This window comes from Physcomitrium patens, chromosome 4 (genome assembly GCF_059467195.1).
Source record: "Physcomitrium patens ecotype Gransden chromosome 4, ASM5946719v1, whole genome shotgun sequence".
NCBI classification, from domain to species: Eukaryota; Viridiplantae; Streptophyta; class Bryopsida; order Funariales; family Funariaceae; genus Physcomitrium; species Physcomitrium patens.
Window position 1 is genome coordinate 12095751 of NC_143413.1, and position 19321 is coordinate 12115071.

A 19321-nucleotide genomic window follows, 5' to 3' on the forward strand; every position below is an offset into this window, starting at 1 on the left:
TTTTACAGCAGCGCATTCTTGATGTTAATTTCAGGAATTTATCCTAGCCAACACAGCACCAGGAGTGCAAATAAATCACTGCAATTTCACATCTATCTCTGCAAGGACTCTGCATGAATATATAGATGTAAAGAGGTGTTCATATACTGCAGGGGGGGCTCGATGTCATTGGGATAGACATTCTTGATTTTTGTTGGAAGATATGAAAACGTTCATGTCTTCAATTTCACCATGAGCAGATCGAGTTTCAATGTCCTACTTAAGCAGCGATCTTGCAAAGTGCTCCTTCGCTGTTGCGAGTGCCTGAGAAATTGTCTGCACAAAACGAAGAAAAAAAAGGCACACAATAGAAGGTGAAGAACATTTCACAGACAGGGAATCAATCTGATTATGTACTCGCTTGGAAGTACGACCAAGTCGCTAGTGGAATATTTGCAGGTCAACATATTTGTAAAGTTGTCTCCAAGAATAGCATGTGAATGAATTAAACCCTACAACGCCATGACTTATTGAACGAAAAAGAAATATCGTAGCAATACTAATTTTTTTTGTGTAAATTTATATTGGGCTTCAAGTTAGACCATGGAAAATTACAGTGTCTTCTTTTGCGAACATATTTTCAGGTAATATGGTCGTTATCATACTGAAAATGTGTTGACATTACTAGATATGGTTACGCCAAATTCAGAGAGGAATAAAATGGGCCAGACATACTACAAAATCTGGTGTAATACGGAAAGGAAGTCAGGTACCTGCTCTGAAAGGGGTACATCATCATTAGCACCCCGCATCGCCACTCTGCTAGCGATAACATTGGCATCTGTCTCCAATATGATTCTGCATAGACGAGATCAATCCAGGGCTGTTGTCAATTAACTTCGGAAGCCAGCATACACATACATATTCTAGCCAAAAATTGCATACATTTCACCAGGCTTCACTCTAAAATCCACTAACACGCTCAAACGAGGTATTCATCTGGCACCAACGTTCTCATATCCAATACAGTGCATCAGCAAAAATCTAAACTCAATCCCCATAGCTCCTGTAACATACAAATCACCTTATTATAGGGAATTGAAAAGCTTCAACAAGTTCGAATAGAATATCAAAATTCACTTGTCTGAGTTCAGGTGCAAAATCAAGAGACATACCCGCCATCCACAATTTCATCGAGGCAAAGAAGAACAAGATCCAAATTCTCCAGAATATTTTTCTTTTCGACGTTGTTCCTGCAGCACAATATTAACATGAGTCCCAGATTCCCTGTATGCGGCTGATGGTCATCACATATCTGATAGGACGCAGTTGTCAAAGCCAATACGGTGAAGATCCGCCATAAGGGCAACAAGCAATGACTACACCAAAAGAGAAGCTATAAACATTTCATCCTCGGAAAAGACATGAAACAAAAGAAATACGAATCAAAAGACTAATAAACGAATCTCGCAACCAAGGAGGTCACCTGAGAAGTAGTGCGACTGCATCGAAAAATCCTTGCAAAACAGTTGCCAAAATAAGTTCATTCTCATCTTCACCTCCGGTCACATAGAAATGGAGATCAGAGATGAATTTGTATATGACAATGTAACCATCGAACAGCCCGATCTCAGCTGTAAAACAGAATTGAAGCATCAGACGAATATAATTTCAGCTCGTACTCCAGCTGAAGTACTAGGAATAGGAAGATCTTGGTAAGAAATGTAGCTCTAATAATCCCATTTGACAGAATTACGTAAGCCACTAAAACGCCGTGCCCCGGATAATAACATCATACATTCACGAGAATAGCCCACGGCAGATTTGTTTAGCAACTACCTTCGGAGCGAGCACTTGTTCGATGCGTCTTGGTGAAAATAGATTTTTCAAAAGCCAATTTAGCAGACAAGCTAGGCCAGTCATCTGAAAAGTATTTGACTGCCACGCGCTTCCCCTCACCATCAAGAAGTAACACATTCTTCACCAGAGGAGTAGAAGCCTACAAACCACAAAAATATCAGGTGTCCCTTCCTAAGCTTGAGGATCTCATTATACAGCCATACATTAGTAGTTGAGGCCCACGTATGAACGACTTTAAAAGTACATAAATAAAGTGAAATAAAGCTCTCAATCTTCACACTTAACATCTCGAGAAATAACTGAATTGCTCGCATCGTAGCTACATTTGTACAACCTAGATCTTGATCACATCATTGTCACAAACCTCAAAAAATTAGAAATGTACAATAGCTGCATCGGCTCCAATTAGAATGCATCACGAAGTAAAACGATTAAAGGAAATGAGGGAAAGCACTCAGAATGTCTCCACATTCAGAGTGTCCAATGCTAACCATCTGTATCCAGCTACTGTACGATCATCTAGGCACACGGTGACGAACCCTAACCGAAGGAAAGTTCTCACAAGACAATGGAGACACGTGATCAGGTTCACTCAGACAGCAAATTGCCAAATCAAGCCCTAATCTACTCCAAAGAGCTCCACTCCTAGGCCATGACGCAACCACGAGAAAAATGAAAACGTAGATACGAATTATAGAGACAAGAACACTTCGGAAAAGCACGCATGGTGAAACACAAATTCTACTTACATCCATTTTACAAGAGTAATAGTCGCCAATTGCCCCCAAGTTTGGCAACGACACTGGCCAACAGTCCAACAACAACAACAAAAACACCTTGCTCTGCGCGGTATCGACTACGCAGCACCAGCAGATCTGGGGAGTTCACAGAGCGACGCGTTCTGAAATCGCTCCTGCAGCAGCAATGAGCAATCAAGAGGTCTGCAATGCTCAAGCTGGTCCACGCAGCCAGCGTGACGAACGAAGACGCAACGAGGCATATCGTCGTTGGACGATCGTTGACGAAGGCAACAAGAACGGGCACTGCTCGTAAAATAAACGCCACAGCAACACTCTCGCATCGACGACATTGACGAATAATATCGCCTGCGAGGTTTCAAATAACATACAGCATGCTCCAAACAGAGTAGATGATCATAAAGTTATATTTCAAAGATTCAGTTTAAATTCTTATATAAATAATAAGTATTTTTAGGGTCGTTGGATCACACACTTTCTTGTAAATTAAGTGTGGAAAGTTGTGAAAATTGATGATGTTACAAAAAAAATATACGTTACCACATATACGAAATATTCCTAACTTAGAAAAGTGCCATGATTATTGATTAGTAAGGCCAAAGGGACATTGCAAAAGAGAAGCATGAGAAAAAGAATCCTGGGCGATTTTAGAAATCTAAACGAATGAATGTTGATAAGTGATTTGATAATGAATGTTTACGTACCCTACTCGAATATCGCTTGCTCATAACCAACACTGATCATTTACAACTCCCGTATTCCAGTCTCGTATTTTCTTACTTATACTGGTTTGAGTTAATTATAGGATTAATTTCCTACATATAGATGAAATATGACTGGATATTTTTATTTCCTGATCAAGCAACTTTGATATTGGAATCTGAATTAAGATTTTGTGCAACAGATAATGAAAACTTGCAAAAGCTAATCCTGGATGAAGGATCCTTTAAATAATTTTTTCACTAAATGAACTTGTCCACCAGTTCGCAATTGCGGCATAGTTCAACATTATCAACCCTTGACTTGTTGTGTCAGCGCAGAATCCCACCTCCTAAAAAGATGCAGGCTCTCAGATCATTAACATGGTCTAATGGTCCTCAGCATGTTCGTTTAAGCCGAATATAGAGACACGATGTTGGTCACTTTAGCTCATCATTTACGTGCCGTTACTCTTCGCCACTCTGATATTTGCGTTGTCGGTGCTTGGCTGGAGAACATTGCGTCACGAAACCAGTGCCAACTCTTTGGCACTGTAATCGAATTGCCTTGTTCAGCGTCGACTTTGGGTCTCAAATGGCTAAGACCCTTGTGGGAATTTACTCTGAGCATGCATGATGATGCGTGTAGATCGAATGGTTTTCAATTTGTAGCTTTGTCCTTCTCTTCTGTTGTTAACTTCTCTGAGGATGTCACCGGTTACGACAACGCACACCGCACACCGCAGTTGACGTATTATGTTCGATTGCCTCAGATACAAATCCAAATCCTCATTAGTGAAATTTTAGCCGAATGCCTTGCGGGGATCCGTTCCAGTGTACTGCCTCATCTTTGGGCGTCTCATATCTTCTCCAGTGGCGGACGCCAAATGCTTTGGAAGGCTCAATATGCTGCATTTCAAGCGACGTCTTCCAGGTGTTTCAAACACAGCTTCTGTCACAGCCTATCATGAGACTGTTCGCTCTTGTGGAGTTTGGGGGTACGGCATCATTCTTCAGTTCAGGTCTCCAAATGTTTTTCCTCATTGCATATAGCAAATAGGTAGAACGAAAGTATTTGTTTGATCATCATTAGAACGATGCCCCATTCCTCTGCAACCAAAATCGTCAGATAACATTCACTCTCATCCACGGCGATGCCGTCTAAGAGGGTGTCCTAAAATATCTGGGTTTGTATATCACCATGCGATATTTGGCGATAGACAACACTGAACTCGTGTCATAAATTGAGTGGTAAGGATCCAGGATACATGCATGTGACAAAGTTACATGGATACCTTTCTTCAGTTCAGGTCTCCAAGTAGATTTCCTCATTGCGTAAAGCAAATAAGTAGAACGAAAGTATTTGTATGCTCATCCTTAGAAAGACACTCCCATACTGTGCTAAGACCACGTTCGTCAGATAACATTCACTCTCATCCACGGCTAGGCCATGTAAGAAGGTGTCCTAAGATATTTGCGTTTGTATATCATCACACGAAGGCGGCGTCCCAGATAACCAGACCTCTACATAAATCACATGAATTCAGAAAGAACGCAGCTTGTTTAACATCATGAAACATCAGCCAAAGTGATGAAGCAAAGGTGTTCTCGTCATTATTCACTGACGTTAACCGATAATCTAGACAATTGAGGAGCATGAGACGGTGCATCAGATTGTCAGAGGTGTATTTTGCTTCCACACGTACGCTTTCGGAGTGTAGAATAAGTTTACAATCATCACAGGCACGTTTCAGAACCCCGCTCCGCTCGGACTTCTTGTGTAGCTTTCAGAAACCGAAATCGGTCGATGACAGACAATCAACATGGCATCATTTCAGTCCGCCCGTCTGCTTTTCATCGTCACAAAGCCTGTAGCACTGATAATCAACGCACTCTACTCGAATAATCCTGAACGTATAGACTTGTCAACGAACTGTGAGTAGGAACATTTGACTCCGAGGTTACAGGAAGCCTCAGGTTGGTAAGATCCACCTCTGCTACGATCTAGCATTCTTATTTAACGCCAGAAGTGTCTTCAGAAATCTAACTCTCCAAGAGAGTACGAGTCCATCCCGCTTGGGCGCTGGTAAAGAGTGCGGCCAGTTCATTCGCGTGACGATCCAGAAACACAAACCTACAAAACCAGGCTCAGAGATAATGAACATTGTTTCGGCACAGACAGCCTTTGCTGCACTTAGAAGTCCAGACATATATGTTATTCCTCATCCTAGCAGAGGAACTCCTCAAAAACCCTAAAACCACATCCATACACAACCACGCAATGGGAACTATCCCACCATGACTCCAACCAAGGCTTATCGAAGGTCGATAGGGTTAGCCATCACAGAACGACCCTAAGCACGACGTTATCGAGGTCGGCTCCACAGAAGCGCAATTGCTGTACAGCGACAAACCTAAAAACTTGTTTAAGGCACGTGACCAGTCTGAGAAACGACCCAAATCTACAACTCCTCATGGGGACTCAACCTGCACAGCTCCCGATCAAAGAGGAAGAAGAGAACACACACTGTAAACGATAGGGATGGCAGTATAAATCCTTGGAGTGAAGGATCACCCCCTGGCCAGCGAAGGCCACGGCGGCCGCCGCTGACCTGACCATCCACAAATTCAATTAGGGCTCACGATTATCTCCAGTGTTGCTTTGGTCGTGTGCTTGCTTGTGTTAAGTGTTTTTTCACAAAAGTTAATAATGCCAGTTAAGTTAAGGTAGCCGATCCATTTTCAATATCTAAAGCATTTCAGCATATATGCAGTTAGTGTAAAAATATGTTTTTGAGTTCCATGCTGTGAAATAGAAATGTAGTGAAGTAGAAATCAAGAGGATTGTAAGTGTTTATTCACAATTTGGTTCATAAACAAAATATATATAAATGTTTTACTTGAAGATTTTCCTTAATCTAAGCCCAACATATAGGCCAATGTAGTTCTGACCAACATTAGGTTACAAAATCAAGAACCTTCTTTTTACAAAATTGAAAAGTATGGTACTTAATTATGCTATCAAGCTTCATCTAATTCTATATTATATACAAATGTTAATATGTAGATGAGGGAATTAGAATGTAAACATCCAATGTTAAGTAATCCACCATTTTTGAGTAAGATTTTTGCTACCATTCTTTCTTGTTTTTGCTCATCTCCAAATCTTGTTTCACACGTCCTCTATCTTCCAGCTCTACTTCAATGGCTTTCTTAAAATCTCTCTTTGCCATGAAGTTACGTAGGCTACAAGTACATTATTGGAATGTGTTGCAAACTTATGAGGTTGGGGTAGATGGATAATTATTGCAATTGCAGCATAGATTGTATAAGGATAATAAAATTTTGTAACATGCTCCCAAATAGAAAATAAAGGTTGTTCATGACTTACAAGTTGTATGTTTGAAGGTGTCGTGAAATACAAATCGGCTTTGTTATATATACTAGAAGTTGCAATGAAGTGCTCGATTGCAAGCTATTTATTGGATTAATGCGTAGTAATAGTGAGGGCATATGTTGCAGATCAATATATGGCTCACTTTTATTCAATTTCGGATTAAAATTTAGTAACTTTGTATGCTAAATAAGAGTCCCTAAATTTTGTTGCCTTCTACACACCATGCTAGAATCTTACTACCAACAACCACAATTGGTCTCAACAACTCCCTTCTATACTCTATGCTAGAGTCTTAGCACTAACAACCACAACTGGTCTCAACAACCTCCTTCCACACTCCATGTTAGAGTCTTAGCACCAACAAGCACAATTGGTCTTAATAATCCCCCTCCACATTCCATCCTTGAGTGTTGAGATTGAATTATCAAGACGATCTTTGCGACCTTCTTGTAACCTATAATGCAAGTACTTCTACTTGTAGAACTTGATGTTGTGCCTTCATCTTTGCCTTTCAATGCACCATGGCTTCTTCTTCAAATACCTCTTTTGTGCATTTTTTTTGCCAAAATGTCTCTTTCGACAACCTTGCAAGTCCACTCTTCTATCACAACTTCTTATTTAGTAGCCATGCAAGTTTTTTTTTTTTTTTTTTTTTTTTTTTTTTTTGCCACTAAAATATAGTGAGCTTTTCCTAAAATCCTTCTCTCCTCCAAATTTGTCAATCTTTTATGTTTTGACTCTTTCCATTAAATTAGTGCTATTTCTTTCTTACTTACCTATTGAAGATTTTGTTCTTAAATTTACTGCACAATGCTCATATATGCCTTTAAAGTTAGTATTAATAATTTAAAAAAATCCACTATAGGTTCCATATTACATCTACTCAAGTTGGGCCCTTTTTTGATGAGTACAACTTGCATAAATTACATCCCATCTTATACCCTACACCCCTTCTAAATCTACTCTTCCTTCACCAAATGCCAACTTGGCCTCTTTTCTACTTCTTAGTTCTTATTTTGGACAATGCTACAATTGCACCTTTTCTCTTCACTTTGCAATGATATCATATTTAACAATATATATATATATATATATATAGACATATACATAATTTTAATATATAACAATAATGACAAGATGATTGTATTTAATAGCTATAAATGTATATAAATAGATGTATAAATTGTATAAGATATAAAAGCTGGTTTTCAAGAATGAAGTTAGTGCTTTTATTTTTGTAGTTTTTTTAGTTTTGTTATTTTTTTTTACTCATTGGGGTGAAGATTCTATAAATAATTATTATTTTGGATTGAAAATGTGATATAAAATATATTAGTTTGGAATTATATTTTATAAGAATTAGTGAAAATTATTATAATAATTTAAGCTAAAAAATCAATAATTATTTTTAAATAATAAAAAATATTTAATTATTATTATATAAATAAATAAATAAATATTAATATTTAAGATATGAATAGTGAAAAAATTCAAAAAAGATAATATATTCATCTATCATTAAAAAAGTGGATTATAACGTGTCAAGTTTGGATGTTATATAAATTATATCTTATTATCTATTTGAAAAAGCACATATAGCTCTTAAGGATCTACACTTTGATTTTGACATCTAAAAGATTTATATAATGTAGATATTTCATTTGGCTATTTTGCAAATTACAATTATTGTGTTGAATCTATTGGTTGTTGTCAACGACAAGAACTCAATGAAAAAACAGTTCAGATAAGTAAGCCTTCACTCAAAGAAAAGTAACAAAATATGAATAATAAGTATGTATATTGAAAAGAGAAACTAGAATGGCTATTGCCAAAAGACAAGAAAACTAGAGACCCTTGAAACTAGACTAGAAGCAAGAAAGGAGTTGACAAGAGTGAAGAAGCCTTCACTCTTGTCTCTATATATACTATCTAACTAGGGGCTACGTGGCGACGTTCTATAGGACCTTTAATATGTGTTGACTTTGTAGGATACATGCCTTGACTTACAAGGCAAGTTTTTCTACGTGTAGGCCACATAGTTAGCTTGATCTTCAAGCTAACAACATGTGTGGCACATGGCCAACTTGTTGACCACGTTTTTAATCCAAAAAGTCAATTAAAGACACCTATGAAGTCAAAGCAGCATCTAGGAAGTTTCTAAGAAGCTTCTATATTAAATATTATAGAATTAACTTACTTTTATCTACTTTTACTTACTTCTACCTATTTCTATATGTAATTATTAGCTTACATGATTATGGCCGTGACATTACCCCCCCTTCTAGAGACGAGTTCCACGAGGAGCGGTCATCATATGTTGAGGAAATCTATGATGCGACGAATTGTATTCGCCACATACTCTGATCTCTGTTCTCTTCGAAGATGATTGATAGGGCCTCTCAACCATCGGTAGTGTCCCATACCAGGGCGGGAAGACCACCCAGTTATTTGATCATTGTTGAGGCCTTCGTAACTTCCTTCGAATAGAATATTCGGAACACCATCAGGAGTTGTTCCTACCTCTAGCAAAATTACCAAACATCGAGAGTCCCTTCCCAAATCGTGATACCAAACGCGTTGTATCTCACCATCTATTCGAGGAAGAACATGTCGTTTTTGAAGATCTTCATCTCGATTGCGTCGTCTTGAAGGTTGTGACAATCGTAATGTCTCGTCTGACAGGTCAGCAAACGAAGGTTCTTGAGTTGAATCCGCTGGTTGTTGGCTCTCCATCTAATTAGCGTCACAAATGCAAAGAAGTTATAAATAAGGATAAGAAATTGAATGTTATCTTGCCTCAATCTTGTCTCTTTTATAAGAGAGATTTTCATCTTGGTTTTGATGGATGTCGTTGATGAAAAACTTTGACTTTACCTGATGCATTTCCTAGATTCCTAGATGGCTCCCATGTGCGTTCACTAATATCATATCCGCGCCAATGAACAAGATATTTCAGCTTATTTCGGCGCCGCCTTGAGTCTAATATCTCTTCCACCTCAAATTCTATATTATTATCTACTTCTATAGGAGGCGGTGGCATTTGTCTTCTTCCTTGTATATCCACTGTCTTATATGATTCAAGAAGAGACACGTGGAATACAGGATGGATCTTCATTGACTCCGGTAGATGTAACCGATATGCAACTGGGTTGATCTGTTCAGAAACAGGAAAGGGGCCAAGCCTACGATAGTCCAACTTCTCACAAGGTCGAGTAGTCTTGATATTGCGACGAAGTAGCCATACCTTATCACCCACGTTGAGTTGTGGTTGCTCCTTACGATATAGATCTGCGTTTATCTTTTGTCATTCTTGAGCTTCCTTCAATTGCGTCTTCATTATTGCATGTAACTCTGACAACCGATTTGCCATATCTTCTGCTGCAGGATTATCAACTTTTAAAAAATCAAAAGTATCAAGTCGTGGATGATAGCCATAATTGGCAAAGAAAGGTGTTTGTTGCGTGGAAGAATGTATCGTATTATTATAAGCAAACTCTGCCAATGGCAGAAGGGTTGTCCAATCATCTTGTTGGTAGTTGATAGTACACCTTAAATATTGCTCCAAGACTTGGTTTACGTGCTCTGTTTGTCCATCAGTTTGAAGATGGAAAGCCGAAGATACCTTTATGTCCACTTTTAAAATCTTGAAAAGGGTCCTCCAAAATCTTGACAAAAATTGAGTTCCCCTATCCGATATGATATCTTTAGGTAATCCATAATAGTGATAGATATTATCAATGAAAAGCTTAGTTGTTTCTTCACCTGTGATAGATTTTGTACATGGCACAAAATGTGCCATCTTGGTGAAACGATCTACTATCACAAATATAGAATCATAAGATCTTGAGCTTGGAAGATCTGTGATGAAATCCATAGAAACAGAAGACCATGGTTGTTTTGGTATAGGTAATGGCTGAAGAAGTCTGTAAGGTCGATGACGAGGAATTTTTGATCTTAAACAAATAGCACATGATTGTACAAAGTCTTTGACTGACTTCCACATTTGTGGCCACCAAAAATCTCTTGATATGAGTTCCAAAGTCTTATTATATCCAAAGTGCCCTGCTGCTGGAAAGTCATGACGTGCTTGAAGAACACGTAAACGTGCTTCTCTTTCTGGAACATATAGGCGTCCTTCAAAATATAATAGATTATTCTTGAACTCGAACTTAGAAGGATCATGAGACTTGGAAGAATTATTCTCGATATCATGAACAAGAGGGTCTGAAGACATACTGGACTGGATTTGCTTGAGAAAAGTTGAATCAACAGTCAATGTTGATTTCATTGCTCGGAGATGAAATTGCTTCGGTTTCAAGAGGACCGTTCTTTGTTGCTCAAAAGCTGCATCTCCTTCTTTTGGTGCAAAATAAGAACGTCTAGATAGGGCATCGGACAAACCTTGTTGTTTTCCTGGTCGATAAGTGATAATGAACTCGAATCTTGACAAAGACATACTCCAATGAGCTTGACGACGATTCAATATGCGTGCTGACATGAAATACTCGAGGTACTTGTGATCTGTATACACAGTGACTGGACTAGAAGCGCCTTCTAGATAATGATGCCATTCTTGAAAGGAATCCACGATCGCAAGAAGTTCTTTATCGTGGATCTCATAATTAATCTCGACTGCTGAGAATTTTCTTGAATGAAAAGCTATCGGATGAAGTTTGTCATCTGATCCCATTTGTGATAAAATTGCACCCAAGGCAAAATCTGATGCATCTGTTTCCATAAAAAATGCCTTGAAAAAGTCAACACGATATAAGACTAGTGCAGAGACAAATGAGGTCTTTAAGGCTTCAAATGCTGCTTCCGCTTCTTGATTCCATTGGAATTTATCTTTACTAATCAAGCGTGTAAGTGGAGCTGCAACTCGTGAGAAATCTTTGATGAAGATCCGATAGTAATTGGCAAATCCCAAGAAACATTGGACATCTCTTACTGTCCTTGGAATCTTCCAATCCATGATTGTTTGGACTTTCTTAGAATCCATCATGAGACCATCATTTGAAATGATGTATCCTAAAAAGTCAACTTGAGTAGTGTGAAATACACACTTTTCCATCTTGGCGTACAATCCTGCATCTCTAAGTTTTTGTAATACTTGACGAACATGTATTTCATGTTCTTCGACGTTCTTAGAATAGATCAGGATATCGTCTAGATAGCAGACGACAAAATTGTCTAAGAATTCACGAAATACATCATTCATGAGATGTTGAAAAGCAGCTGGTGCATTCGTGAGTCCAAAGGGCATGACATTATATTCGAAATGTCCATACCTGGTTCGAAACGCAGTCTTCCATTCATCTCCTTCTTTGATCCGTACTAGATTATATGCTCCTCTTAGATCTATTTTTGTATAGATCTTAGCTTGATTCAACTGGTCAAGGAGTCCTGATATCAAAGGTAATGGATACCTGTTCTTGATTGTGATCTTGTTGAGTCCTCGATAATCAACACACATTCGTAAAGATCCATCTTTTTTCTTTACGAATAGAATTGGAGCTCCTGTTGGAGATTTTGAATGGCATATGAAATTCTTCGCTAAATTCTCGTCAATATATGTCTTGAGTTCAGCCATCTCATCTTGCGATAAACTGTAAATTGGTCCAAATGGTGGCTGAGTTCCTTCCTTGAGGTCGATTGAACATTCATATGGGCGATGCTCAGGAAGAATATCTGCATTCTTTTTCTCAAAAACGTCTTGATACTCCTGATATTGACTTGGAATGCCACTTGAAGTCTTTATGTTTTCAGAAATAGGTGCAGCATAAATAGCAAAAGTTGATCCTTCTTTTGCTGCGTGTATAAATGCTTTTGTACCTATCAGTACGGGTTTTACTATACTAGACTTATAATTTTTTACTTGGTTGGTAGAACTATTAATAACGCTCTAGAAAAAGTCAAGTTTACGCAAATTCCAATCTATTCGAGGGTTATATTTTTCTAGCCAGGATAAACCTAAAATAACTGGATTGGACGGGGATTTAATTATGTTAAAAGCTATGTAGCTATCATGACCGTCTATTGTTACTTTTATAGGATGAGTTTCATGAGAGACATCTCTAGAAGATAAGGGACGACCATCTATGACTTCTACATGTACTGGTTTGGATTTCTGTACAAAGGGTATTTTACGACTTTTAACAAATTGTTCATCTAAAAAACATGCTGAGGCTCCCGAATCTAATAAAGCAGAGGCTTTGTAATTCTTAGGTCTTAAATATAAGTCTATTATAAAACAAGGAGAGGGTTCTGAGGAGAGGATAGGACCTTCATTAGGAATTGTACAAGGTTCCAGCTGCACGGTCCCTATTGTAGCTGGACGAATCCGTTTTCCGACATGTTGTCTTCTTTGACCGTCGTACCCCTCATTTTATAGTTGCGTCGTTTCTTTGGACAATGTTGAGCAGTGTGCTTAGGTTCTCCGCAATATAAACATAATCTTTTTTGACGATGACGAATCTTTTCTTGCTCAGTTAGGGGTTTAAAACGTACCGCGTCAATTTGCATGTCTTTTACTTCCAAATGTACGTTTGGCAAAGATGTTGATGTTGCCATTGAGTAATAACGTTGAGGTTTCCGTGAATGATTCTCAGATCAAAATTCGAAAAGTTGATTATTACATTTTACTACAAAATCGATTGCTTGACTCAAAGTTTGAGGATTAGGTAAGTTGAGCATCAATTTCTTTACTTCGTATTGCAATCCATAAAAAAATTGACTGATGAGTGCAGCATCATCCCACTTGATGTCAATTGCAAGTTGTCGAAATTGTGAAGCATACACTGTTACTGAGCGATTTTCTTGTCGCAGAATTTGGATCTTATTTGTTACAACACGAGTTGCATCGTGTTTACCATACATAGATCGAAACTCTGCCAAAAAAGCTTCCAAATTGTCCAATATTGGATTTCGTTGTTCAAGAAAAGACGAAAACCACGATAATGCAGAACCAAAAAGTAGAGTGCCAATAAACCTGAGTTGTGATCCTGGAGTTGGATAGCTTTGCGGTTGAAGTTCAATTGCCAATTGTACTCGATTGATGAACCCTCGAAACTTTGATCTCGTACCATCAAATTTCTCAGGTAAGGCAATTCTTGGTTCTCTAGTGCTTATAGGGTGTTGTACAATTGGAGAAGGAACGTGATTTGTTGTAGATGTTGAAGCAGCTCTGATCATCTCTATATCTCTACTTTCTGCTATTCTTGTTCTTTCCTGTGTTGGTGAATTGAGTTGATGCATCGCAAGCATCAACTCCCTAATTTGCTCTTGCATTTGTGCCATTGCACTCTTTATTTCAACAAGCTCTGCGATAATGACACTAAGAAGAAAGATTTGTTTGATACTGCTCAAGACAAAAGAAAAGAAAGACTTGATAACAAAGAAGATACTAAGAACAATATCAGTTTAGAAGTGGATAATCCGCAAACTTCTAATACGCTTATGCCTTGTCAAGAGAAAGGGGTAATCCACTCTTACTCAAGAAAAACAAAGCTCTGATATTGTAAGTACACTCTTGTCAATCTGTCAAGGACAAGAACTCGATGAAAAAACAGTTCAGATAAGTAAGCCTTCACTCAAAGAAAAGTAACAAAATATGAATAATAAGTATGTATATTGAAAAGAGAAACTAGAATGGCTATTGTCAAAAGACAAGAAAACTAGAGACCCTTGAAACTAGACTAGAAGCAAAAAAGGAGTTGACAAGAGTGAAGAAGCCTTTACTCTTGTCTCTATATATACTATCTAACTAGGGGCTACGTGGCGACGTTCTATAGGACCTCCAATATGTGTTGACTTTGTAGGACACATGCCTTGACTTACAAGGCAAGTTTTTCTACGTGTGGGCCACATAGTTAGCTTGATCTTCAAGCTAACAACATGTGTGGCACATGGCCAACTTGTTGACCACGTTTTTAATCCAAAAAGTCAATTAAAGACACCTATGAAGTCAAAGCAGCATCTAGGAAGTTTCTAGGAAGCTTCTATATTAAATATTATAGAATTAACTTACTTTTATCTACTTTTACTTACTTCTACCTATTTCTATATGTAATTATTAGCTTACATGATTATGGCCGTGACAGTTGTTGATTCTACATCTTCTAAAAAAGTTTTAAGTTTTTATTCTTTTAATTTTTTTTCTTTGTTTTATATTATCTTGTTGTAAACAATTGATCCTTGATTTTTATAGATGTCATAGATGAAAATTGATATAAGATCTTATACACTTATAAAAAATTTAGATGACTCCAACAAGTAGTTGATATAAGCTACTGACATGTACGACACATAGCTAACTTGTTGGTCTAGTTTTTAACCTATCAATCAACTATAAACACATTTATAGTCAAATACATATCTAAGATGCTTTTAAAGAGTTTTTTGACAAGATAATATCAAATCAACATATATTTACTTTGTATCGAATACTTCTTATCTATATAAATATATATGTTTGTGACATTATTCTCTTTTCTAGAAACAAGTTTCATGAAGAGTGCCAATCATTTGTTGAAGAAGTCCAAAATGAGGCAAATTATAATTGCTACATATTCTATTCTTTATTCACTTAGAAAATGGTTGATAGATCATCTTAGCCATTAATAGTATTCGATATCAAGATAAAAAGACTATTCTATTATTTCATCATTGTTGAGGCCTTTGTAACTCCCTTCAAATATAATATTTAAGAATATCATTGAGAGAAGGAGGGGGTTCCTATTTCTAATAATATCACTAAGTATTGAAAGTCTTTTCTAAGGTGGTAATATGAAACACATTGTTTTATTAAATGTATTCTTACTTGAAAATGCACCAAGCACCTAACTATAGAAGGTAAATACAAATGCAACAACAAAATCCTACCAAGTCTAGTAGAATCTTAAATAAACTCTAAATAATCATTAACAAATTCAATCAAATTCTAACTAATCCAAAAAATAATTTAAAAAATTTACAAAAGAAATATAAAGAAGTCATAAATTAATCTCAAAGAAAGATAATAAAGAAATTTTAAAAAAATAAAGAAATAAATATCCTAAAGAAATACTAAAAAAAAAATAAAACCTTTTAAATATTAAAAAAATCTTAAATAGATCCTAAATGAATCCTAGATAAATATTAATCATATCTTAATAAAATTCTAGATAAATCTTAATTAAATCTTCATAAAATTCTAATAAATCCTAATCAAATTCTAGACTAAATCTTAATTAAATCTTAATCAAATTATAAATCTAAATTAAATCTTATTTAAATTTTAAATAAATCCTATTCAATTTTTAAATCTTAAATCAATCCTAATCAAATCCTAAATCCCAAACCAATTCTAATCAAAATCTAAATCTTAAACCAACTCTAATCAAATCTCAAATAAATTCTAAATCTTAAACAAATTTTTAATCAATCTTGCAACAAATTAATAACTCAATAATTAATGATTAAATTATTTATTTTGATTAAAAAAAATCAAATTTTCTAATAATTAAGTTTCTATTAAGTAAAAAACATTAAAGAAGATTGAACATACCAAATAGAACATAATTCCTAAAATCCATTTGAATATTGATTGGCCTCTTTTTTGAACCTTGATGTTGATATTCTAGAGCCAAAACCTCTTAATTTAATCTTTTAATAGATCTTAAACTTTGTAAAATTATTAAAAATCAAGTTAAATGCATATATGATTTTTTTTATTTCAATCCAATTAATAGATTGAAGGATATTTTAGAAATCTTCACCAATCTTCTGAACTCCAAATTTTAAGACTTCAATATGTTTTAGTTTCAATAGACTTTGAATAAACTATTAGATTAAGCTCAAGGTTGCAACATAGATTATGATTATTAATAAACACTCAATCAAAAAAAAATCATCTATAGATCATATATAAATTTTATACAATTATCTAAAATACAAGCTTTTTGAATTTTTCAAACTTTAAAGTCACTCCAAAAAAATCCTAACTTTGTAAAGCCTCTACAAAGTCATTATGCATTTAAATAACTTAAAACCAATGTCCAAAGAATCTCTCTTTTGTTTACTTTCCAATCAATCAAAGAATCATAGAACTGCCATAGGTGCATGGTTTTGTGTCCTAAGGTTTGATTTTGATCCTAGTTCATAATTGATATTCTTTGGATATCAATTCTTAGTAATTTGAGATAATTTTTACTTAAATTTATTTTTAATTCTTTCTTGAAGATGCCTATATTAATTAATTAATTAATTATCTCATTTATTTTTATATTATTTATTTATGCCTCTATAAAATAAAATAAATCTCTTCTATAAAAATATAGTATTAAGATTAAAGATTTTATTATCTTCCTATTATTTTTATTTTTTTTATTATATCTATCTATTAGACACTTCTATAATAGCATCCATATTTTTATTTTCTACCATATAGCTATATTACTATACAACATCCATATTCTCTAAACTTGTGAATCTTTTGATATGTGCCAATTAATTCAAATCTTGTTTAATTCACATTTCATATTCTTCATTTTCTCATCCAAATCTTCTTTATTATTTTTGTTCTTTGTGTCGAAATTATCTTCTTATCTTGGAATATTTATATCTCTAACAAAGTCTTTTATATTTATTTTTGTATGTCTTTGTTTAAATATTTTTACTTATTTTTTTGTAATTGGTATTTTTAATCATATTCCATCTAGTTCTTGTAATAACTAGGTTACATTATTATGAAAAAATATTACTACATATGATCCAAACTATTATTTAAAAAACTTTATTAAAGTATTATGTTAATTTTTAAAGCTACTATCATAGATCAAAAATTGTGGAACATGACCTATAGTGCAAAGTCTTATGCTACTATCTAGTACTATGGTACAACAACCAATACTTATAGAGATTGATGCTCTGAAAAGATCATTCACGTCATAGAAACAACAAATATTGATGCAGTAGGAATTATATTTTTACTATCAAGATGTAAGCCATCACATTAGAGATTGTCTAAAATGTCAAAATTTAGGCACAATAAATCAAAAGGGGTTCACAATTTCGAGGCTCATCAAGTTAATAAAGAAGTAGAGCATGGAAACAGAGCTTCCTAGTAAAGGCATTGAGGGCCAATAATGGGAATAGCTATTGTCTCTCAAAGACAAACATAGCCTCAAACAACTATCAAAAGAATCAACTAGTGTGTCTAATACATTGACTTAGAAGACAACTATGTTAAGTGCTTCTAAATTGCGACTCTACAAAAATTTACATTTCTATTGATATTATCAATTGACTTAGAATTAAAACCAAGGTAATTAAAAGAAAGAGTATATACTTAGCAAATGACTAAGAGAATATATTGAACGATACATGTGAAGAAGAAACCTTGACATTGAATGACATCTATGCCTTGAAAGAGAAGTTCAGGATAACAAAGCTTAGTTATGACGTTATCCTTGGTATGCCATGGGTTGAAGTGGAAAATAAAAAAATTGATTGGCTAACAAGGATGATTACTTTTAAAGACGATAGATGTAAGGTGACTCCTTATACCTCTGCATTGAGTAAAGTAACAAAATAATTTGTGGCTAAAGGCTTACTTATAGGAATGACCTTTATAATAAAAAGAATATAATATAAATAATTAATATATGTAGTGGTTTCAAATCTTGCTTTAATGGTGGAAGAGTGTTGAAGGAAAGAACTCATTGAGTTGTTGCTAATGGTCAATAGAGTATATGAGTAATGAGGGATATCCTACAAGGTTAGTTGCTGGTCTATAGTGCCTTAGAATACAAGGAGAGGGCTGGTCCTAAGAGATATCCCATATGGGTTGTAACACATGGTACCTTGGTACTAGTATATAAGAAAAGGGTTGGCATGGGAAGAATCATCTCATACCACATTCTATTTGTGAAGTGCAACCTTGCTGGTCCTAACTTGCTTGTGTGGAGTTTGCTTTCTATGTTTCAATAGGTTATGGGCCCACACTCTCTTACCAAGTAAGTTGTTCTTGCATTATTTTCTTTGTTGCTTACTTTGGTGGTTGGGATCTTATGGTAGAGTGTTGCTAGTGTGTTGTTGAAGTCATTGCTCCTGGATTTGTGAGTATATGAGTTTTGTGCAAGACCTTGATAGTGTCTTTGCTGAAGTAACACTAGTGTTTGAAAGTTTCATGAGATAGTGAGTCATTTTGAGTGGAGTGACGTGAGGGAGACTTATGAGAGCCATAGAATTACTTTACAATTCATTCCCCACCATTTAGACGTGATTTGGACTCATAATTTACAAAAAGTTGCAAAACAGCGAATTCTGGGTTTGTGGTTCAGCGATCTTTGAGTAGTGATATCTTCTCCATTACAACTCCAAATCAAGAGTTTTTTTGGACCTACGTGTAGCTTGAGATGGCATCTTTTGAGGGTGATAGCTTGAGAATGGTTGAAAAGTTCAAAGGTGACAACTTTCACCACTGGAAGGCCAAAATGGAGCTACTTTTGGCGTCATTGGATCTTTGGGAGATTGTATGTGAGGAGGAAGAGGCACCTGGGGTAGAGGCAAGCATCAAGGAGCATAAGGAGTTCAAAAGACGAGAAAAGAAGGCTTTTGGCATAATTGCCACCAATTTAGATGAGAGCAAC

General features: G+C 35.7%; 1 protein-coding gene and 2 non-coding genes across 3 annotated transcripts; all 3 read right to left on the bottom strand.

Moving 5' to 3' along the window:
• On the bottom strand, positions 1-2752 carry LOC112281217 (coatomer subunit zeta-2). Its single transcript, XM_024517485.3, has 6 exons — positions 2589-2752; positions 1819-1978; positions 1466-1613; positions 1155-1232; positions 753-837; positions 1-315 (listed from the first exon to the last, which is right to left on the bottom strand). Exons 1-6 carry the CDS (start codon positions 2592-2594, stop codon positions 256-258), a joined length of 537 nt encoding a protein of 178 aa, XP_024373253.1. The 5' UTR covers positions 2595-2752; the 3' UTR covers positions 1-255.
• Positions 2753-4302: 1550 nt separating this feature from the next.
• Positions 4303-4392, bottom strand: LOC112281967 (small nucleolar RNA Z159/U59). Its single transcript, XR_002969729.1, has one exon. It is a non-coding gene; the product is annotated as a small nucleolar RNA Z159/U59 (small nucleolar RNA).
• A 198-nt stretch (positions 4393-4590) lies between these two features.
• Positions 4591-4680, bottom strand: LOC112281969 (small nucleolar RNA Z159/U59). Its single transcript, XR_002969731.1, has one exon. It is a non-coding gene; the product is annotated as a small nucleolar RNA Z159/U59 (small nucleolar RNA).
• Positions 4681-19321: the final 14641 nt, after the last annotated feature.

What these genes read in the sequence shown, in the direction of transcription:
- LOC112281217 (XM_024517485.3), bottom strand. An exon ending in GCAGTCGCACTACTTCTCAG is followed by an intron (nt 1,233 to 1,465) that starts GTGACCTCCTTG and finishes ATTGTGCTGCAG; the next exon opens with GAACAACGTCGAAAAGAAAA. An exon ending in GATGAAATTGTGGATGGCGG is followed by an intron (nt 838 to 1,154) that starts GTATGTCTCTTG and finishes TCGTCTATGCAG; the next exon opens with AATCATATTGGAGACAGATG.